At 35.1% G+C, this 24,304-nt stretch overlaps 1 protein-coding gene and 1 long non-coding RNA gene across 2 annotated transcripts in view; one reads left to right on the top strand and one right to left on the bottom strand.

Moving 5' to 3' along the window:
- Nucleotides 1-24,304, top strand: part of LOC149835246 (callose synthase 5-like) — a 73,071-nt gene that overhangs the window by 31,240 nt on the left and 17,527 nt on the right. The window contains exons 15-28 of the mRNA XM_090011768.1: nucleotides 1,658-1,992; nucleotides 3,282-3,334; nucleotides 3,495-3,555; nucleotides 3,652-3,733; nucleotides 3,818-3,867; nucleotides 3,973-4,059; nucleotides 18,011-18,133; nucleotides 18,229-18,319; nucleotides 18,431-18,519; nucleotides 18,591-18,751; nucleotides 18,939-19,062; nucleotides 19,143-19,237; nucleotides 19,315-19,471; nucleotides 19,552-19,703. Of these exons, the coding sequence (XP_089867894.1) occupies nucleotides 1,658-1,992; nucleotides 3,282-3,334; nucleotides 3,495-3,555; nucleotides 3,652-3,733; nucleotides 3,818-3,867; nucleotides 3,973-4,059; nucleotides 18,011-18,133; nucleotides 18,229-18,319; nucleotides 18,431-18,519; nucleotides 18,591-18,751; nucleotides 18,939-19,062; nucleotides 19,143-19,237; nucleotides 19,315-19,471; nucleotides 19,552-19,703 (1,660 nt within the window). The remainder of the gene's footprint in view (nucleotides 1-1,657; nucleotides 1,993-3,281; nucleotides 3,335-3,494; nucleotides 3,556-3,651; nucleotides 3,734-3,817; nucleotides 3,868-3,972; nucleotides 4,060-18,010; nucleotides 18,134-18,228; nucleotides 18,320-18,430; nucleotides 18,520-18,590; nucleotides 18,752-18,938; nucleotides 19,063-19,142; nucleotides 19,238-19,314; nucleotides 19,472-19,551; nucleotides 19,704-24,304) is intronic.
- Nucleotides 5,772-24,304, bottom strand: part of LOC149835247 (uncharacterized) — a 29,370-nt gene continuing 10,837 nt past the window's right edge. Inside the window, exons 3-4 of the long non-coding RNA XR_016432829.1 lie at nucleotides 18,019-18,147; nucleotides 5,772-6,127 (exon numbers count right to left, since the gene is read on the bottom strand). This is a non-coding gene — a long non-coding RNA (uncharacterized LOC149835247). The remainder of the gene's footprint in view (nucleotides 6,128-18,018; nucleotides 18,148-24,304) is intronic.

The raw sequence follows: 24,304 nt of genomic DNA, 5'->3' as shown, positions 1-24,304 counted from the left end.
GTAGATATAGGATATTAATCAATCAAGGTGGAACAAAAATCTATTTAGGTCAGATTCAGTTCTAACGTCAATATGAAGAAAAGAAGAACGAGTTTGACGTTATTTCAATCTTTGAAATCACGCAAACACAGATTCTAATATGTATGGGATAAAGGAGATTAATGAGAGAAAACAGATGCAGCAGTATGAAAGAAAAATAATGAAGAAAGAAACAGACAGGAGAAGAAGAAATGAAATATTATGGATTGTGAAGGAAGAAACAATGTGAACCAAGAAAAATACCTTAGACGATAGCAAAGAGGGTGAACGCGCGATCTTCAAGGAAGGATCTGAAGCTCTGATACCATGTTAGAAATGGTAATCCACTGTTAGTCACAAGAGGAAGAGGAGTAGAGGGGGAGAGAGAAGTCGGTGGCTGCAGAAACCCAAAGGGTTTGCGTTTTCTCTTCATTAGATATATATACATACAGTTTGATTAGGATACAAAAATACCCTTTACATAAGGGATGGAAATTAGAGTATGCCATTAATGACATTAATGAGCATGTGTTAAATAAAACACTAAAACACTGAGGGATTGGGCTCGGGTTTTGAGATCCAGACCCATCTTTTCAATTGGAATATTGACAAAAGGGGAACCATATTAAGCATCGACCATCAACTATAGGTTCCAATATTGTCGTGCTACTGAACAACATGAACTGCATCTGAGTTCTGTTTCAGAAGTTTGAAGATTCTTTGACCAGTTATTTTATATGCCTTAACCCACTCTCCGTTTATAATTTCGTTCCAACTCTATGGTGAACCATAATACTATATAGACTGTACTTAGCTTTACAGAGCACAGTCCAGTCTCTATGTTCCTTTGTGACAACCACAAGTACATCATAGGAAAGGCCTTGTTGATTACCTCCAATCTTCTGTTGCCCAGCCTGCTTGACTATAATGGAAAGGTAACCTAATTCCACAGAACCAGCTGCTTAACTCTCAAATCATTGTTCTCATTCCAAAAATACGATTGAAACATCCTTGTCATCACTCATTTCTGTTTCTATTGGCATACAAATTATTGACATCAAGTAGGCAGGTATTGTGGGCAAAGCGTGTTTAATTAGTGTGACCCAAATCAGTACAGTAAGTATTTTTTGGACCAGACTTGAACCCTTCTACGTATGAACCTGTACTGCCTCTCAACAGAAGGGCCTGACGCAGATTGACAAGTTGTAAACCTAGGTGTCACATGAGAACTTCCAATGCCTTAACTGCAGAATGGTTATAATTGCAACTGATAAGGCTGGAATCAGGTAGAGGATGTCTTTACCCACTCACCCATCCTTACATCCCTCTTATCTTTGATGGATGTCGATGGAGATTGACCTCGGAACCAACCCAACCAATCTGAGCAATTAATTGAATGTGGTACTTTGTGTGATTTGCATTAACAAAGCCCAGCTGCTTTATTATTTTATTGTTGGATGATAGCTTTGATGCAAGCTTGAAACTTTTATATCTGTGCACATGCAATAGACGAGTGTGTAACTTGCTTGTTATTTTGGTACTTTTTGTTATGCCATATGAATTCAATATTTGTTTGTCAGGTGTCACATGATACTCTGGTCACATGCTTATGTATAGTTTTTTTCTTAAATTTCTGTAGGTGTTTTGGACTTTATCCTCAACTTCCCTGGCTACCATCGTTGGAAATTTACTGATGTTCTTAGAAACATGCTGAAGATTTTCGTTAGTCTGGCATGGGTTATCATCCTACCTCTTTGCTATATAAGTTCACTGAGAAATTCTCCACCTTTTGTAAAAGAACTGCCAGCATGGCTTCGTGAAACAAAGGATGTACCACCACTATATATCTTGGCCGTGATAATATACTTGCTTCCAAATCTACTGGCAGGAATCTTTTTCATATTCCCTATGCTCCGACGATGGATAGAGAACTCAGATTGGCACTTCATAAGATTTCTTTTGTGGTGGTCACAGGTATCAATCTTTGTGCTTTATGCATGTGCCCACATGCTGGTGAACATGCACACATATGCAAAATAGTAGCCTTCTCTTCATTTTTTTCATTTCATTCATTTTGTGATGGATTAACTGGCATGAGGCAGTGCCTATGATATCATGACTCAAAATAATTGCTGATTGGTGTGTAATCTAATTATTAACATCCATTGATGGATTTTTCAGCATTAAGAAAGAAAAAGAGAAGAAAAAAAGAACAATCTAAAACTTGTCTGATGTAAGGCCAATTTTGGTAATGGGTAGCTGGGGAAGAAGTAAAACAAATCATCATATTTTTGCAAAACTAAATCTTGAATCTTGTTGTCATAGAAGTTGTTTGAGAGAGCTGCATCTTTTTGTTTGAGTCTCAAGCTCTCAATTTCAGTGTCACTGCAGGATCATCCAAGCAAGAGCTAATATTTGAAAGATCACCAACTCAGATGGTGATGTAGTGGACTCAAATCAGCAGCCATGTCCACAAACGTGTTGGAAAATCTATTTTAACCTATTGAGGATTTATGAGATGATTGCAAATTTTCCTGATTTTTGTGAGCCTTTGTTAGGTCTTCATTTTCTTACATCCTAGTTGGTTTTTTAAACAATCAGGATTTGACTCAAAATAGGTCCAAATCACAAGCAGTCCAAGTTCACATTAACTGGCGCTATTGTATATGAAGAGACATGCAATTAGGGTTCCTACAGAGAAATGTTAGTCCAATTAGAAAGGGTGTTACCTAGTATTGATTGGAAGTTAAAATCAACTGAAAAGTCTCATTTTCCTAATATTTCTCCCTATCTGTGGAGTTTGTTTAATGTTTTATTCTCTTGGCAATGAGAAGTTAAACTAAAACTTGGTTATATTCTATGGTCATGCATGCATGCATATGGAAGCGGATGTGTTTGATGTTGCCAAAGGATGACTCCATATATTAGTCTGATGCATACGTATGTCCACTATGCTTACATGGTTCAAGGAGTTTGGTTTCTTTTCCTGCATTTCCACATTTTACTAGTGTAGTAATTTGGCTCTTAACTAATTTTTTTTATAAGATTAATGATCACCATTATTTCTAGTTGATGAGAATTATGAAGTCGGTCACAGTAATATGTCCACTTAACAAGTGATGACACAAAAATCTGGAAAATGATTTTTAGCAGAATGGTCTTCATTTAGTAAAAATTAAGATGGAATGTAATTGTCCTTACATCTCCTTGTCTGGCAACTTTTAGTTGGTTTTTCAGCTACTAAATTTTGTCTTTTTTTCCAGCCTAGGATTTATGTTGGAAGGGGAATGCATGAAAGTCAGTTTTCACTTTTCAAGTAAGTTCTTGAGTTTTCAAATTCTGAGTTAGATTTTTTTTCCTTGCTCAACCTGCTGTTATTCATAATTGATATATTATGAAGATAATGTTATTTTCCTTGTACTTCACCATGGGTTGCTTCTGTTGGATTCACTTTATTACTTTGTTGTCAATGAAAGGTACACTCTATTCTGGGTGCTGCTCTTAATCTGCAAACTGTCTTTCAGCTACTTCATCCAAGTAAGTACTTTTATATTGTTACCAGTCTGATGATTTGAGAATAGAAATTTATGCAACATTTTTAACCATATTCTCTGCTGATTACACTTTGTTCAGATAAAACCTCTTGTAAGACCGACAAAAGACATTATGAGTGTTCGTCATGTCCACTACTCATGGCATGAATTCTTCCCAAATTGTATGAACCTGGGATTATTATTTTTGTTTATTTATTTTATGGTGCATCACTAGTTTCTTGCACTAACTATTCTAATCCATGCAGCCCAAAATAATTTTGGTGCTATTTTGTCGCTATGGGCACCTGTAATATTGGTGCGTAGGCCTCATTCTGTTGATTGGTTTAAAGCGTGAAAGAGGCAGAATTTCATGATTTGTCCTTTTATATTACATCTCATACTAGACCATTTTTTTTCTCAGGTTTATTTTATGGATACTCAAATATGGTATTCTGTGTTCTCAACTATATTTGGTGGTGTTTCTGGAGCTTTTGATCGTCTTGGAGAGGTACGAACTTTTATCAGTTATTTGATTCTGTGGCTTCTTAATAATGATCCACTGTGAAGGAATTTGCAGAAATAATGATGGGTTTATCTTTTGTGGGGACAGTGGTTACTGGACGCGCACAAAAAGTGGATATTTGTTATGCAGGGAATATACATTGTGGTTAATGGTTATAGTACAATTTTGTGGTATATCTATCTTCTAGGAATATGGTTATTGTAGAGGCCAGCAATGTTTACCACCATTTTATTTTCCTAATGTTATGAACTAAAATGGCTTAGAGAGAGATTATCATATAGATGGAAAGACACTAGATTACACATGGGAACCATGATGCCAATAACATAAGAATCTCACATGGGAACCATGATGCCAATAACATAAGAGAGGGGAAGCTATTACAGCCATCTTTCTAAGTGTCTATTTGAAGCAGAGACAATAATGAGGGATGGAAAGATTTGGGCATTGCAGATAAATAATAACCAAAATAGCGGATCCACAACTATCTCCTTGTAGAAGCAAAATCTAAAATGGAGATTTGTTGGTTCCCTTTTTCATAACTTCATCTATAATGGCTTACTAAGACAATTCTGAAGTCTCTCTACCTAATTCTCTTCCAAATGACAGCATATGGGTGTTGACCAAGCCCCTCAGAATTCCAAACTTTCCTGAACCTAATTATGTGGATACAGCATTCTAGATGAGAAAAAAAAAAGAGAATCACAAAATATGTCTCAGGCTCAGCATGAAAAGGAAAAACTAAAGAAAGAACCAATGGGGGCTCCGCTTGTTTGGTAGGAGCTGTGAGTGCACATCACCTTGTGTTGGGGTGTTGTGAGTTCAAAATCCAATGGTACGTTGTATAACTGGTGGGACTCTACCTAACCCCTGCTTGCCTATCTAAAAATAAAAAAAAACTAAAGAAAGAAGCTTCAAGCCTAAAACCAAACTCATTTTTCATTCTTGTAGAGCATCCACCTAAAAAATCAACGAGATTTTGCCAAGCCTGATGATTGTCTAATACGTGCACACCAGTGTTTGTTAAGAGGAGGTTTTAGGTTTTAACTTTTAGGATTATAACCTTTTCATTTCATATTACAAGAATAGCACAAATCATTTGTTTTAATAATTTAAAGAAACATAGTACATATTTTTCTCATTAGATTTTACTTCCAGTTTCTTTTTTATTTTACTTCTGGTTTGATTCTTATTTCATTCCTCGCTGGATTTCCTTTTTGCTTCCCATTTCACTTCCCATTTGATTCTTAAATCACCTCTAGTTTCTCCTTGAAACCGATTTCCCCTTATCACTTCTTATAAATGTTATAATATCTTGCTTCTCACTTACGCTTCCTGTATCATTGATTCATTTCCCACTTCTGCTTCCTAGTCATACTAAGTTGTGTGATCCTTGGCTAGGTAAACCATCGTTACCGAGTTTGATAGTTGCAGGTTGGTCATGGTTTGCCAAGGCTCAAAGATCCTATTACATTGGGATCAGATCATTTTGACTTACAATGATTCTAGTATGAACATTGGATTGTGGGTTGCAAATAACTACCCAATGCATAGTGATGTAAGTTTATGAAATGATATTTTAAAAAGATATTTTTGATAAAAACGTTTTGTGAAAGTCACACACCAAATAATAAAAACCGGCTCACACTATGGTGAGATCCGGGTCGAACTCAAGGAACGATAAAAGAAACTTTATATTCCATAGAATGACAAGCTTTATTGCCTTTAAAAATAAATATGTAAAAGTAACTAGCTATTACAATGTGTTACCCTCTTGTAGAGGGCTCAAAAAGAATAATAAATGGCCTTATACAAACCCAAATTAATGAATTAAATAACCCTAATCTAAAAGAAAAGAAAAATGGGTCTTTAATGCTTGAGCTCTAGTCCCTTTGAATGCTTCAGTTAAACCAACATGCTTGTAAGAGCTACTAGTATTTTATTCTTATTGCTCTTTTGAGGGCTCGAAGAGCCTTTTGAGGGAACCTTTTGGGGATCTCAGAGGGCTCTTCAGGGGTACTTTTGAGGGCCTACTGCACGTCTAATCGCTTCCCTGCAAAACAAAAACACAAACTGAGCAGAACGCAAAGAAACAATACCAAAATCAAATATTTTAATCAAGAAAAGCAAGAAACTAATCTAACAAACTATAACAAACAAACTAACTAAATAACACTAAAGAAACTAACTAATGTAACAAACTACTAACAAATTATGAAACTAATTACTAACTAACTTAATAACAACTATGAATCAATTTAACTAGATTGAAAACAAACTATTAAACAAACGCATTAACAAATTATGTAACAAACTACTAATTAGAAACAATAAAGAAAATAATACGCAATAACTAACTAACCACAAAAAGACAAAATATGCTAACTGTATACAAGAATTGAACAAACAACTAAATGACAATATTATATAACAAACTAACTACTTAACTTATGAACTAACTAACTAGAAGACAAAAGATATGATAACCGACTATTGAACTTAAATAACTAAATCAAATAACAAACAAACTAACAAATCAATACTAACTACTTGTTGTACGATATCTAACGATTTAACAAATAAAGAAAACTAACAATAGTATCTAAGCTAACTAAAGTATTCAATGAATTAAAACAAGTACCAAGAATCGGCTAATGCTAATTTTTGCTAACTAATTTATCTTATGCAATATAAAATCAATATATGAACTAAACAATTAACTAACTTGACGTGAATTAAACTAATACCATCTACAACAAACATGAATTAAGAAATTAATGTAAACTATTCTAATAAAATCGATAATTGAAATAAAAAATGAAAATCGGCTAAATTGATTTAACTAAACTAATTTATCTAATTAATTTCTAATTACTCTGATGATGTAAAACTAAATATACACCAATCTAATTGTTAAAAGGCAAGATTTAACATGAAATTAAAATTGAATAACTAAAAAGAAAAATCACAACTCTCTAAATCGGCTAGAATAACAAGGTTATAATTAAAATGATAATTAATAATTTAAATACCTAATTTCTAATCCAAGTGTTGAAATTAAAAAATTCTGGAACTAAATATTAAGTATAACTACTAATAACTACGAAAATTAATTCTAATCTACTCAACTTAATTAAAACAATTAAAACTACTAATTATTTATTCTACCAATTTCTAATTTAAACTATTTAATTAACAAAACTAACAAAAGCAATTAACGAATATCAAGAACATGAATTAAACACTAACCAAACTATTCTAATACTGAAAATAAATAGAAACTATTCAGATCTAATTGACAAAAATTAAAAAGATTATAAAAACCTTAAATCGGCTAATTTATTCCTTAATCTAAATAATTAATATAATAAATACTGAAAATAATGAACATATTATAAATTAATTATTCACTAAATATGAACCTAAACCATCTTAAAATCATGAAAATCATAAAAAGAAACTACTTTAAACCTAACGATCTATGTTAGTATGCATGGGATGACACGACAAAAACTAAACTACGCTATATGCGATGGTAGTTATGCTATATATATATATATTCTTTTTACAATGAATAAAAGCAAGCAATCTAAACTAAATGCAACAAGTATACAAAGATTAAATTATACTATATGCTATGATGAAATATGATGCATGTATTCTACGAGATAAATAAAAACTAAATAATAATAATCTATGGAGAGATTGGAGAGAAGAAACAAACCTCACGATTCGCCTCCGATGGAGGGGTTGAGAAAAAGAAATGATCTTTCCTACGAGTTGCGTGTGCCTTCGTTGATGGGAACAAGAAAAACCGACACCAGAAGAGATTAGAAGCAAGAAGAACAAGAGGGAGAAAGAGAATAAGAAGAATCGATTCGAAACGAAAAGGAGGAAGAGGAGAGGGAGAGAGAGAAGGAGAGCACATTTTTTCTCAAGAGGGAGATGCCCCCTATGGCTGGAAAAGATGTTTTTATACTAAAAAAATTAGGTCAAAAATGTGTTTTCAAAAAACCTCAATTAATTTTTCGAAATTCTAAAACACACTCCTAAAAAAATATATTTTATAAAAAGGACACTTCTAAATAAAATATTATTTGAAAACTTCTAAACTAATTAGACTAATAATTAAAAAATCTTAAACTAATCAAAACACTGAAAAACGCAGGGAAAGGTTTAAAAATGTGATTTTACCTTTATTTTGAATTTAAAGCAATTTCTCAAAAACACTGATAAGAATGAGCTTTTAATGTGATTTTTCATTAGATCATGCATAAAAATATATGCATGATCATATAGAATCCTATTGAAAGGAAACAAAGGTCCTCCGAAGATGTTCACCAAATCAACAAAGCAGATACTCAAAGAGTTCCACCAAAACACCAAAAAAGCATACACAAGCCATAAATGGACTCGCACACAAACACCTACTAAAGGAGGGGCAAGCACAAGGAATAAAAAATATTATTTTATTCATCAATATACATGTAAGAAGCATACATTACAAGGGAAGTCATCCCCTATTTATAATACACAAGAGGGAGTCTCTAAAGAGACGTTGGAGCAGGTCCACCAGCTCAATTTAGAGCTATTGGGGTTGTCCCAATGTCTATTTTGACTAGTCAACATTGTGTTGACTAGTCCAAAAGAAACTAGAAAAAAAAGAAAAGAAAAATCCTAGTTCTAACCTAGTTACATTGTAATATATATGTAAATATATATAAAGAATACATACATATATGTATATATACTCATATATTTACAGCATATATATACATTTTTAACACTCCTCAAACTTACGGTTGGATATCCGAAAGTTTCTCCAATAGGAAGTGAAATCTAGGAGTAGCGAGGGGTTTGGTGAAGAAATCCGCCAATTGATATTTTATGGTGACATAGGAAAGATCGATAGTGCCCTATAGATACTCATCTCGTACATAGTGACGGTTCATCTAATATGCTTGGTGCATTCACGAAATATCTGGTTGCTGGCAATATAGATGGAACTTTTATTGTCACAACACATCCTAGATGCTCCTTTAATCTGGACTCTCATGTCAGCCAACAATCTTCGTAGCCAGATCACTTCTATAGTGATTGTAACCATTGCTCGGTATTTTGCTTCAGTTGAAGAAAGAGAGTCCTGCTGCTTCTTACATCTTCACAAAATCAATAAGTCACATAAAAATACACAAAAACCAGTTGTTGAGTGTTGGTTATTGGGATCACCTCCCCAATCAACATTAATATGAAAAATTAAATCTAATGATGAAGCAAACAAGAAAAGTCCTCAAAAAACAAAAGTTTTAATATAACTAATAATGCACAAAACTGCTCCCATATGAACAGTGGTAGGAGCATGCTAAAACCAACTATTTGTGTGAACTGCATGCACAATGTTAAGTCTCATAATTAAAAGATACAACAATGTCCCGACAAGTTGTTTGTATGGTGTCAGATTTTCAAGTGGTTCCCCATCATCAATCTTTATTTTGACATTTACAACTTCGGGAGTGTCAACCTTCTTATCATCTGAGATATCAGACCTGACAACAATATCTAACGTATATTTAGATTGAGTTAGCAAATAACCTCTAGAAGAATAAACAACTTTTATATCAAGAAAATATTTTAGAAACCCTAAATGTGTTTTGAGAAGTCTTTTAATGTGTTTAACTCCCTGTTTGTTACTTCCTGTGATGATCATGTCCTCGACGTAAAGGAGAAGAATAATAATACCTGCATAAAAAATCTTAACAAATAGAGTTGTGTCAGTTAGACAAGATTGAAATCTAACATTAAGTATAACTTGACTAAACCTGTCATACCAAGCCTTTGGAGCTTGATTAAGGTCATACAAGGTCTTATCTAAAAGAAAAGCCTTTCCTTTAGAAATAGTTATCCCAAGCGGTGTCCCATATAGACTTTTCCAACCAATTTTTTATTGAGAAACATGTTCTTAACATCCATTTGATATATAAGTCATTTCTTCACAGAAGTGAGGGCTACTATGGTTTTAAATGTGGTCATCCTAGCAATAGGGGCAAAGGTTTTCTCATAATCTATTATATACTCTTGGGAGTATCTCTTGACAACTAACCTAGCTTTGTACCTTTCAAGAGTTTCATCACTCTTAGTTTTTATCTTATATACCTATTGACAACCTATGGGTTTCTTTCGTAGAGGAATATCTTGGGCAGTCCAAGTATTCGCCTTTTCTAAAACATCTAATTCTACACTCATGGCTTCTATCTATTCAGGATGTCTCTCTTCTTCAACATAGTTTGAGGGTATAGGAATGTATCAATGCAATGTAAGTGAATTAAGAAAACAGAAAACAATCAAATAAGTAAAGCAGAAAAGAAGTAAATTATACTATCAAAATAAGCAAACAATGCATAATTACATACCAAAAGTATATCCTATACAATGTATATGATGATGAGGTAATGATCCTAATAATTTTCTACTTCATCATCAAATTCATCATAAGAAGGAAGAGTACGATCAGATAAGTCCATGTTTATGATGTTGAAATCATGCTCCCCCTCTAAGTCACACTCCTCTGGGTTTACATTCCAAAATTTGGATGATCCCTGACTGCATTACAATTAAAAATTAAAAATGTTAAATACTTGCATATTTAAATGAAAAACTAAGAAATAGTCAAATAACTAAAAGAGAAATTAGTACTTATATTCTTCATTGGTTCGCGAAAGTAATCGAAGATTGAAATGAACAATGACTAAATCATGTGCACGCTTGCTGGTGAGTTTGTTTCTCTTTATGTTGTGGATTTGAGTATATGTGCTCCAATTTTTTTTCATAACAAGATGAACAAACAGGTTGGGATAACAATCTCAGTACAAGACATTGGAGAAGAGGTGTTTCTGATCTATATGCTGACCACCATGTGATAGGATCTATATTTTCTTCCTCTCTTGCTATTAATGTTTGTCCATATAACCTCAAAGAGAAAAAAATTTCAAACTCCTGTGTGACTTGCTTTATAATACGTGATTCTCAATAAAGTCTTGCTATACACATATTTCTATGCCTTGATAACTCTGGGTCGAAATTTGGAAGGACACGACCAACACCACCTTCATGTCACTTCTTTGCATAATATTTGGGATTAAGAGAATGTTTCATGCTATGCAAATGAGTGTTGCTCTTATCCCATCTTCTAACTAAAATTCAATATATATGATTAAAAAATTCTGAATCATCCACTACCCGATTTTTTTCCTCATGCTTGAAAACTACAACTTTAATTTTTTCAATCATATTACCCCATATTTCATAAACTTTGTGAAGCATGGGCTCATCCCTTTCAACTTCTCTTAGCATTTCCCAAATAGGTTGCGGAAACTCAAGGAAGTACATGACTCTATCCAAAAACTCATCGTCAATAATGAATTTCTTAATTTCTTAAGCCTTGACAACATCATCAACACGATAGAATGTCCAATTGTCATTAGTCACCATATTCACCAAACCATTTTTAACTTCCTTAATTCTTTTCACCGTCACAATAATGGACGCAAAACGTATTTCAACAATATTCAACAATTTCATATTAGAATGCCTATTAAATATGACATTAGCATGATGATGGTTGACAACAAAATTCTCAAATGCTTTTGACATTTTTTCTAACTAATGTTGCACATTTACAAACTAGAGCATTGTCTGTGATGATTTTCACTACTTTCTAATCACTCACTTGTTTTATTATTTTTATAAACAACCCCTTCAAATACTCAATATTTTTATACTGCCTAAATACATCAACTGCTTTTAAGAATACTGGGTCACTAAGCGAAGAAGCAATGAAATTAATCATTTGACGTCTTTGAATATTTGTTCACTCATCAGTAACAATGAAAACTTTATTTTGTTCCCATGAAAAATTCTTAATCTCTAGCAATCTCTCAACATTTGCCCTCTCTTCTGCAAGAATTGTCATTCGTAGTTTTTTTAAGCTTAGAGGTACATAACCCACTCAAGTTATAATCTGCTAGTGAAGTAATTAAATCATTCTAATAAAGATTTCTAGCTGCATTAAATGTAAGTGAACTAGAATAAAAATATCTCCTTACTTTTATATCCATCTTCTCCCCTCCATATGTATTGAATGATGCTTGTATCGTTCATTTTCCTATACCTCCTACATCAACTTTTTTTTTCAGCATCTTCTTGATGGCTTAAAAATGGTACATTGATTGCACAAGAATCACTCATTGTCTTCATCTTCTCATATTCATCTTGTATTTTTTTTTGTCTCCACATTGCCTCATCAACTTTTTTGCATCCTGAAATGCCATGTCCTGATATCTTCAACAAATGAGCAGTAACTCTTACGTAAGACCTAATATAATCTCTCTTACAAAGCTTACATCGAAATCTCTTATTTCCACCACCTCCTCTAGGTTTTTTATCGAAATCTCTTATTTCCACCGCCTCCTCTAACTTTTTCAAGCTTATCCACATGTTCCCATTAGTGGCCCCCCATCATCACATGATGCAACCAATGAACAAGAATCAACACTATCACTACTACTACTACCAATGACACTAGCACCAGAACTTATATATGGGGATAAAGATGATACAATTCATTTTCCTTTGTTTGCAAGCCATTTCCCTTTATCCTCTATTTTCGTCCTCAAAACAAAAAAAAATATTAAAATAAAATTTATATGAGGTTTTACAGAACCAAATAAAATAAAATTTATGCATGAGCAGGGTTGGGTTTGGTAGATCCAAACCCAGGGGTTCAGCTTCACCGAACCCAACCCTTCTTGGTTTGGCTTCCACCACCTCCTCTAGGTTTTTTATCGAAATCTCTTATTTCCACCGCCGCCTCTAACTTTTTCAAGCTTATCCACATGTTCCCATTAGTGGCCCCCCATCATCACATGATGCAACCAATGAACAAGAATCAACACTATCACTACTACTACTACCAATGACACTAGCACCAGAACTTATATATGGGGATAAAGATGATACAATTCATTTCCCTTTGTTTGCAAGTCATTTCCCTTTATCCTCTATTTTCGTCCTCAAAACAAAAAAAAATATTAAAATAAAATTTATATGAGGTTTTACAGAACCAAATAAAATAAAATTTATGCATGAGCAGGGTTGGGTTTGGTAGATCCAAACCCAGGGGTTCAGCTTCACCGAACCCAACCCTTCTTGGTTTGGCTCTACTGAACCCAGAGGTTCAGCTCAACAGAGCCCAACCTAGGGGTTCAGCTTTGCAGAGCCGAACCCAGGTGTTCAGCTCCATCGAACCCAACCCTACTAGGTTCGGCTTTGCTTAACCCAAGGGTTCAACTCAACAGAGCCCAACCCAGGGGTTCAGCAAAGCCAAACCCAACAGGCCCCTTGGGTTCAACATTGCCAAACCCAACCCAGAAGGGTTGTGTTCGACAACCCAGGGATGGAGTCAAGCCCAGCCCAACAGGGTTGTTGAACCCAGGCCCGATAGCCTAGGGATAGGAGCCAAACCGAGCCCAACAGGGTTGGGAGCTGAACCCAAATCAGAAGAAGAAGAGGGAGAGAGAGAAGAAGAAGAAAGAGGAGGAAGAAGAAGAAGAGAGCAAGAGGCATACCTTGCCGTCACCGGAGGAGGAGAGGAGGGCTCGAGGAAGGCTGACACCGTCGTCCGTTAAAGGAGTGTCGCTGTGGAAGAGGAGCAAGAGAGCAAAAGGGGGAGGCATCGGGGTTGGGGGAAGGGAGATTTGCACTAATCCCCTACCCAACCCCCCTTTCATAGTTTTTCTTTTGTCCAAAATGGACTCGGTCAAAGTTAACCGAGTCTATTTTAGACAATTATAACCCTAGGTGCGGTTGACCACACCAGGTGCTGCACCCGCACCCGAGTTACGTTGCATCACATCGATGCAGGTGTGGCACCTTGTTGGGCAAATCCCTATGACATAGCCCAAAATCTAAGAGCCAAGATATCGAGAGGTGATATAGTGACCGCGACACCCATGATGGAAGATGAGTTCTTTAGAAGCAGTTATAGGGCCTCCATTAATTGAGACAAGGTATGGTTCCAATGGATTTGGAGTCTCCATTGGTTTCATTTTTGTCCTCTTGAGAAGGACACACACCACCTTTTTATCATCCTTTCCTTTTAGTTTAGGTCTATAGGGCTTGATGTGCCCTGACTCTCCACAACTATGACAAATAATCTTCTTCCTCCCATCTTCAATACGTGGCTTTCCAAAGTGAGGCTTCCCAAAATGTGGAGGTTTGTATGTATTGGTGTTGGCATCGGACCTAGAAGCAACCAACACATTATCTTTGGATTATTTAGACTCGGGCATAGTCTTGAGTCTAGTCTCCATGCATACTTCGGCCAAGACCTCATGTAAAGGTGAAATTTTCTCACGATGGATAATGGCCACTCTACATGCTCAATTTTGGTCCTAAGACCATGAAAATTGCTCTTCGTGAATTTGTTTTTTTTCTTTGAAGAGCATTGTTAGGAGTCTCCCATATTGGTTCCAACTCGGCCATTTCATCCCATAGTCTTTTAAGAATATCATAGAAGTATCTAACGGACTTGTCGCCTTGCTTGAAATTGTGGATGCAGTGTTGTAATTCTCATTTGTGTGCGACATCCCTTTTAGTGTAAGTATGTTTGATGAAGACCCAAGCTTCATCGACCCTTTCAAATTCAAGAATGTTGGCACAAGTCTCTTTTCAAATTCAAGAATGTTGAAACAAGTCTCTTCATTCATACTCCCCATAAATAGTGAGACAACTTTAGCATGACCAACCACTCATTCCATAAGTGCTTTCTTGTAGTCTCTTGAAACATTTTCTATTTCTGCGTCTTTAAGAGTCTCCTCGTTGGTAATCCCATCTTCTTCCACTATATATTTGGTGAGGATAGGTTGAGGTTTCAATGTGAAACCATCAACATATTGCCATAAGTTCTTCCCCATTAGAATACTCTTAACCACCGTGGCCCACATGTTATAGCCCGTAACCGTAACTACCTCTTTGTAGGCCATGATGAAGAGAGAGAATGGAGAGAAAGAAGAATGTGTGTGTGTGTGTGAGAGAGAGAGAGAGAGGAATGAGGACAAAGGTGGGTCGAGCTCCATGCACACACGAACTCACGATCACGCGAGCTACCAACTCATGGTCCCACTATCTCAAGAGCTCAAGACTCTAATACTATGTAATCTAATACAAGGAAAATATGCACAATAAAAATTCCACTAAGAGCTACACAATTACAAGAGTGTGCACAAATACAGGGCCACTAAGGCAATACAAAAGGCCGCTTATGGGCAACAAGAATACAATGAGCAGCACAATCACAGCTCCTTAAGGGAAAGACAACACAAATAAAATAAATAAAATTATTATTAAGAATCCCTAAGAAACACATAAACTACAAGGGACATAAGTCCCCTATTTATAGCCCTTGGGAGCTCCCAAGGGCTAGAATAGCTAGCCGTTGGGAGCTCCCAAGGGCTAGAAGTCCAAAAGGCTAGAATGCCCTTAAGGGCAGGGTCATTCAAAAAGAAAAAAGAAAAATTACACAATATACCCTAAATACATTCTAGACAAAAGAAAACATTTAAATATATATAATATGTATAACATATAAATACATACATACATATGTACTCTACCCACATACCTAATATATATACACACGTATATTAACAGTGTATAACATGTGTAAGCATACAACATGACATGTGTACAACAAAAAGGACAAGTACTAAAATATCTTGGTGGTGCCAACTAGTATAAGGCATTACCTATGTTACATGACACTTCTAAAGGGCCAAGGTGTCAGTGTCCGACACTTATAGACACTGAAACTTCTAGACATGATGTGGGCAATTTATTTTTCAATATAGAAGTGTTTAAGAAAAATGGACACCTATGTCGCTTATCTAACATTTTTTAGTGTTTAGACACAAAGTGTCCAATGTTGGACACTTCGTGTCTATCTTATTTAAACCCTACTTTCTTTCACTTCATACTGAAAGTATGGAAGAGTCAAACCTAGTCAAGGAACATAACCCCTCCCTCCCTCTCTCTTTATTTATTGGTTCTCAACCCCACTAAAAGGGATTGAGAGCCCCCCCTTCCAAAGTAGAAGTCTCTCTCTATTCAAGGAGAAAGGGTCGAGCCAATTGGTGCATGAATTCTCTCCCTTGCACTATTAACACAGATGACCTGTGCTTAGCCTCATTTAAGAGCCAACTTTCTCCCCTTTTCAGAGTTTTAGTGCATATTAAATTGCATGGTGCCACATATGGGAGAGCAGAAATTGAGGTTGTTTGCTTTTCTTTTTTTGTTGAAATAGTTATTTCATTCTTCATTTAATTGGTTCTCTTTTTCTGTCTTTCTAATATATATATATATATATATATATATATATATATATATATATATATATATATATATATATATATATATATATATATAAGAGTAATGAATAGCTCCTAAACTGTCCTAAACGCTTCAAAGGGACAAATTTTTGGGTGTTTACTTGATCTGAATTTGCAGGTGCATTCTCTATAACTTTGTATAAAACATGCATTAGGTTAGGCATCTTTTTGTGTTTAGATGCAAATTTAGAGCGAGCAAAAATTGACAGCTTATATTGCACCAGAACTTAGGGCAAGTTTGGGTTGCTGGGCCACATGTGATTTTAAATCAAATTTTATTTGGAATCATATGAATCAAAATCACATGATGCTAGTGATTTTGATTCCCATTTAAATGAGAAAGCAACTCTAATTTGTAAAGGCAAATGTGAATCCATTTCTCACCACTCATTTTCAGATGCTTGTTTGGCCAATGCCAATGAGATTCATTCACTCATTTGTATGGGAGTCCAAATCTCATGGGACTTAACCAAACATGCCATTAGTGAAAAAGAAATCAAGTTTCTCATCGAATCAATTCAATCCAAAGCATGATTTTTAGTGACTATGCAATGATAAAGTCATCTACAGGTTAGGATTAAGAAAAAACACACATAACTATGTTTTTAGAAGCATTTAAGACAGTTTAGGACAAACTATTAGGAGCTACCCATCACTTTACCTATATACATACATATATGTATGTATATATATATTAATAATGATAGGGTGCTTTGGAAGCACCTACACCCAACTATTTGAAGCTATCAATTCTCATAATTCATGAGTTTTTGTTGAACAGTATAGATATGATCTACATGCATTTTTAGCAGAAAACAAGTTTCGGATCATGTGATTGTGGTGTACATGAATGTTTTTTAAGATCTTCAAAAATCGAGGGCCCACATTGTACCAAAATTTCATGACATGAAAAATCATATTTTTATGTCGAGAAAACAAGATCCAAAGCATGGTTTCTATCAAACAAACTATGTTGAATGCATCTGTAAGTTCTGATTGAGAAGGTGCAGCTGACACCTATGGTTTCTAGTAGGTTGGTGTAGCTTCTCTAGGATCACCATAACATTACTTTATATATGTGTGTGTGTCCACATATCTAGGTTTTCAAGGCTTGTCGTATTCCATAATTCATACCCATGTCCAATGCCAAAACTCGTGTCAATTTCCAAGTATTATCTAGGTATTGTTAGGGATGCTTAAAGTTGCCAAGTTTATAAGTTAAACAAAAAATGATGAAGTTTAGCCTCTCCATATGTGTGTGTACGAGTGTCACAAATACAACAATGGCTACAAGCATGCCATTAGTGGTGTATCCATGTGTTGCAAAGATAACATTGGTCTAAAGCATGCCATTAACATATATGAAGCATATGAAGAAGAATCTATTTATCTTCACAACAATGTCATTAGTTTGAGTACAGTAATTCAGTTTGACGTGTTTCTACCAAGAGTTACGACTCTATGAGCATAATCACCTTATTGTCACATTTTTTCAGATACGTACCTTAGGCATGCTAAGGTCAAGATTTCATTCACTGCCTGGAGCTTTCAATGCATGCTTAGTGCCTTCGGAAAAGAACCGGCGTCGTGGGTTTTCATTGTCCAAGCGTTTTGCTGAGGTTGTATACCATACCTGTCAATAATTTTTTGGTTACAAATACTTAAAATTGTTGCTTATGTAAATCATACTCTTGCACGTCTACTGTTTTTCCAGGTTTCACCCAGTAGGAGGACAGAGGCTGCAAGATTTTCACAGTTATGGAATGAAGTTATTACTAGTTTCCGTGAAGAAGACCTAATAAGTGACAGGAAAGGCACCCTTTGCCATGTTTGATAATGCCATATGTGAATATCTCATAGATCTACTACTTGACTTATTCTGAATTATCTGCCTTATAGTAAATGTTTTGCTTATTACAGGGAAATGGACCTGATGCTGGTTCCTTATTCATCAGATCCCAGCTTAAAAGTCATACAATGGCCACCATTTTTGCTAGCTGGCAAGGTCTGATACTTATGAATGACATTTGCTATTTTCTGATGAATGATCTTTTGACTATTGACTGGTTCATTCAGATCCCAATAGCTTTGGACATGGCACTGCATTTTCGGTCCAGAGATGCTGATCTTTGGAAGCGTATATGTTCTGATGAGTACATGAAATGTGCTATTATTGAATGTTATGAATCTTTCAAGCATGTATTGAACATATTGGTTGTTGGCGAGAATGAGAAAAGGTTTGTTCTCTTTTCCATGTGGCATATTCCTGGTCCATAGACTTTGTTGTTCTAAGTTCTAACTTGTTTTTTACTATCTTAAGAAACTTTAGCAAATAAAACTGCTTCCTTTTGGAACATAATGAACTACTGGAACTTAGTAGTGATTTTTTTTGTTTCTCTGAGTAACAGTGATTGGTTTTAACAGGATAATAGGCATTATCTTCAAGGAAGTTGAGGTCAACATTTCAAAGAATACATTTCTTGCAAATTTCAGAATGACTGCATTGCCAAAACTTTGTAAGAAGTTTGTAGAGCTTGTTGAGATATTGGTAAGTTGCATATTCTTGTTTTCTTTGAGACACAATTTCTCTTGTTAATGTACTTGTATGTTCAATTTTCATTTTTCCAGAAAGCCGGTGATTCAACTAAGCGTGATACTGTTGTTTTACTGCTGCAAGATATGTTAGAAGTAGTTACCCGTGACATGATGGTTAATGAGATTCGGTTAGCAAATCATTCATTTTATACTCAGTTTCCAATTGAATTCTTAACATAGACTAAAGGTTAAGTTCTGCTTGTAGTGAACTGGTTGATCTTGGTCATGGAAATAAAGAGGTAATCCCTGGAAAGTATGATCTAGCAAATGCATCACAAACCGGGCGACAGCTTTTTGCAGGTACTGATCCAAAACCTGCAGTAGTCTTTCCGCCTGCAATGAATGCCCAATGGGAAGAACAGGTAATTAAGTTTCTTTGTGTATCTTCCAAATTTCTGATATTCAAAACACTATTCAGACTATTTCATATTTTGCATTTCAGATCAAACGTCTTTACCTGCTTTTGACTGTTAAGGAGTCTGCCATTGATGTGCCTACCAATCTAGAAGCACGTAGAAGGATAGCATTCTTTTCCAATTCTTTATTTATGGACATGCCACGTGCTCCACGTGTCCGTAAAATGCTCTCTTTCAGGTTGGAATATTATTGAATTGTAGGAAATAGTTCTCAAAACCGCACATCTCTATGATGTATTTTTTTAACTTTCTCATAAGTGAATTGAATATTTTCTGCAGTAAGATGCCTTTTCTCTTGTAAGATATTTTATTTTCTTAATTGACTTGTCAAATTTGATAAAAAAACCAAAGGAAAAGATAAAGTGTACATCAGAGTAGCTAATGCGGTCACACCTGCTCTGTTGAAGAGGAGTGTCATGGATTAGAAACTAAACAACTACCTTTGTAAGAGTTTGAAGGATGGAGGTAATCCTAACCTTGGAGTTTGGTATCCCAAGATTGTCACAACCTGGCATCTCTTGGGCCTGATTCTCTAATTAAAAAAAAGAAAGGTTAAATGTGATACCTTATACATGCAAATCTAATGCGAAATTTTAAAATCTAAGATTTCTTTTCTCTAACCATGGATAAAAACAACAAAATCATCTATTGGTGATGATAGCATCCTTATTTGCTCAGCATTGCTAGTCACTGCCTTCCTTTATGAAAGTCATTTCTTTTCTGTTGGAAAATAAAATCTATCATCCTAGGTTTGAAAATTTTCATGTGAAATCTTAGACATGAAGCCTCCTTATTGAGTTGTGTTTGTTGCGTGCTGCACTAATTTTGCTGCAAGAGAATCACTCTTGACATGAGTAGAGTTTCTTATTTCTTAGTCTTTGGGTGCCTTTCTCTTCAAGATCTATTTTGAAAGTATTTTTGTTCCTTTAGTTTTTCTTGTCATTGGCTGTAATTTTCCAACTTACGGCTAATTAGGCTCAGCATCTTACTCTGACTTAAACAGCGAATAAACGGAATCAGGCTGAAGTCCTTTTCATCAAAATGTTCTTATCATATTCGTTTCATTTATCTCATATATGTGTCCTTATTACCTTTTCTATTATTAATATAGTTGTCATGCATTGAGAAAATTCTTAAATTACATGTGGCTTATGTGATCTTCTGATTGTCTTTAGCTTGAATTTGGATCACATGACGCTTTGATAGTGCTTGTCAGAAATAGAAATAGACATTCAATTAATCATTTTTTGTTACATATCTTATTTTCTATTATGCCTGTATTCTAGGGGAATGTTGGTCGTTTCAGCCAAAAGTTCTTGAATCTTATGGAGAATGGAGTTAATATCAGAAGATAGTTAAATAAAGCACCATCCATCAGTACTCATGTGATGGAATATGACAAAATTGAATAATGATATGTGTGTGTTTTGGGTTGGGTTGGGTTGGGTTGGGTTGGGTTGGGGTGGGGAGGGGGTGGTGGGAGGAGGGAGGGAGAGGGGAAGTGTGTTGGAGGTAGGAAATGTTTTGTACCGAGAAAGGTATAGTTGGATTCCGACGGGAAGGTCGTGCCGACATAGGAGTGCTGAGAAGTCCCCAAGATGGATGAGCTGCTTCTATCATCATCAATATGAAGGAATTCCTCCATCACCCTTCAGTATCACTGTTCAGTGTGAATCTTTGATGAAAGCACTCTATGCCGTTGTTTAACCCTGTCAGACTGTCCACACTGTAATGAAATAAGTGGAAAAAAACACAATGTCCTATAATGGACATTCACAAGCAATATGCGAAGAACAAGTCCACAATGGACAACCACAAGGCCAACAATGGCTTGCTAAAAAGAAAATTCTTATAAAGCAAGAAATGCACTTATAAAAGCCACACATTACAAAGGGGTTTACCCCTCTATTTATAAGCAAAAGAGTGAGAGAGAGAGAGTGGGAAAAGAGTGAGAGAGAGTGAGCATTGGGAGGAGTCGTTGGGCCCCCAACGGTCACATTTGTGACCGTTGGGGGGTTCAATGACTCTTAGTTGGGACCCCAGTGCATTATGCATTTAATGCATTTACAAAAGAAAAAGGAAAAATAAAAATAGAAAAAAGAAAAAAAGAAAAAGAAAAGAATAAAAAGGAAAAGACTAAAATGCCTCTATTGGGCAGAATTACAGAAACACCCTTTATCGGGTATGATGGGATATCAATTAGTATATATATAAATATATATACATGAATACATGTATTTTAACACCCTCCCTCAAGCTTTATAGGGACATAATCGAAATCTTGTTGAGAAGAAACATAAAACGAGGAGCAGCAAGAGCTTTGGTGAAGAAATCTACCAACTGGTACTCGGATATAATGTACGACAATGTTATGGTCCCTCTTAGATATTCATCACGAACATAGTGGCAGTCCATCTCAATGTGTTTAGTACGCTCATGGAAAGTGTGGTTGCTTGCGATATAAATTGTGTTTTTATTGTCACAACACATCTTTGAAGGTGTAGAGATGATTATGCCCATATCACTGAGAAGACTTCTAAGCCACACAAGCTCCATGGTTGTAGTGGCCATTGCACGATATTCAGCTTTCGTTGAGGACAATGATAATTTTTGTTGCTTCTTGCATCTCCAGAAAATCATAGTCACCTAAGAATACACATAAACCAGTAGTTAAGACTCTATCATTGGGATTTTCTCCCCAATCAGCATCAGTATAAGCAATTAAATCTAGTGATGAAGAAGAGGAAAGAACTCCCTTAGTTATAGTATTTTTAATATATCTGATGATTCTTAAGACTACACTCATGTGCATGGTTGTAGGTGCATGTTGAAATTGACTGACTGAGTGAACTGCATGAGTTATGCCTAGCTGAGTGATGGATAAGTATGTCAGAGACCCAACAAATTGGCAGTAGGGAGTGAAATCTTCAAGAAAAGTTTCATCTTCCAACCTCAACTTTGCATTGATAACTTCAGGGGTTTCCATCTTTTTGTCATCAGAGATGCCAGACTTTAAACGAATGTCAGCTGCAAGTTTCATCTGAAAGAGAATGTACCCCCGTAGAGAGTACGCTACTTCATTACCTAAAAAGTATCTTAAGAAACCAAATCAGACATATCAAAATTTTCTTTCAGAACTTTTTTAATATCATTAATTTCCTGCTCATCACTTTCAGTGATGATGATCATATCATCAACATAAAGCAAGAGAATAACCATTGAAAACCCTGCACTTTTTATAAACAAAGCAGTGTCAGTAAATCAAGAGCGAAAATTCAAACTTGTCATTACGTTACTAAATTTATCATGCCAAGTCTTTGGAGCTTGTTTTAATCCATATAAGGCTTTGTTAAGTTAAAGAATTTTATCATTACTAATACACACTCCTGGTGGAGGGTTCATGTAAACTTCTTCACTTAGTTCTTCATTTAAGAATGCATTCTTAACATCTAATTGATAGATAGGCCATTTTTTAACATAAGCAACCACAATAAGAGTCCTAACACTGGTCATCCTAGCTACGGGAGCAAAAGTTTCCTCATAGTCAATACCGTATTCTTGAGCATATCCTTTTGCTACTAGTCGAGTTTTGTAGCGTTCTATTGACCCATCGCTCTTAGTTTTGACTTCTCTTAGTTTTGACTTTATAGACTCATCTACGTCCAATTGATTTCTTTCCAGTGGGCAATGATGTTATTTCTCAAGTTTTTGCCTTTTCAAGAGCACTAAGTTCCAAGTTCATGGCTTCGACCCATTGGAGAATACTTTTGACTTCATTATAATGAGATGGTTCATGGAATGAGTGTAACGCAATTAGGCATGACCTATATTTTGGTGTTAGAAACTCATAGGAGACAAACCTATTAGGAGGATTTGAGACTCGACCGAATCTTCTCAAAGAGGTTTCTTCTATGTTGGACCCTTGGGAGTATTTTTCTAAAGCATTTATGAGAACTTGTTGACCACACCGAACATAGGTTTGAATTGGTCTACTATCAATGACATCATTTTCGTTTTCAACATTATCGAGAGGAATGTCCTCTTAGTCATTCAACAAATTATCATTAGAAATCACATCTTCTTAAAGAGTTACTTCTTCTTGAGGAAGATCAAACAAGAAAGCATATTCACTTTCATCAATATCTTTAGTTTTCTCAAACCCATTTTCATTTTCTAAAAAAGTTACATCTTTAGAAACATACAATTTATTGCTTTTGGGATCGAAACATCTAAATCCTTTTTTATTTTCTCCATATCCTAAGAATACGCACTCAATAGCTTTTGGAGATAATTTATTTCTTTTATGTGAAAGAACAAAACATTTGCACCCAAAAATTCTTAATCTATTAAAATCGGGAGTTCTTTCAAATAGTTTTTCATATGGAGATGTATTTTTTAAGGATGAAGATATCATTCTATTTATCAAGTAGGTTGATGTTAAAGTGGCTTCGGCCCAATAGCATTTTGAAATTTCTTTAGAAATAAGAAGTGTCCTAGTGATTTTCACAATGTGTCTATGTTTTCTTTCGGCTAAACCATTTTGTTGAGGAGTTCTAGGACATGATTTTTTATGGCAAATTCTATTTGTTTCTAAATAAATTTGAAATTCATTTGATAGGTACTCTCCACCCGAATCAGATCTAAGAATATAGATATTACTTAAGAATTGATTTTTGACAATCATATGAAATTTCTTAAAAGAAGCGAAGACATTGAATTTTAAGTTAAGAAAATAAATCCATGCATATCTAGTAAAGTCATCAATGAAGGTAACATAAT

Source organism: Nuphar pumila, chromosome 6 (assembly GCF_984573655.1).
Source record: "Nuphar pumila chromosome 6, dmNupPumi1.hap1.1, whole genome shotgun sequence".
Lineage (NCBI taxonomy): Eukaryota > Viridiplantae > Streptophyta > Magnoliopsida > Nymphaeales > Nymphaeaceae > Nuphar > Nuphar pumila.
This window is presented reverse-complemented; position numbering and strand designations above follow the sequence as displayed.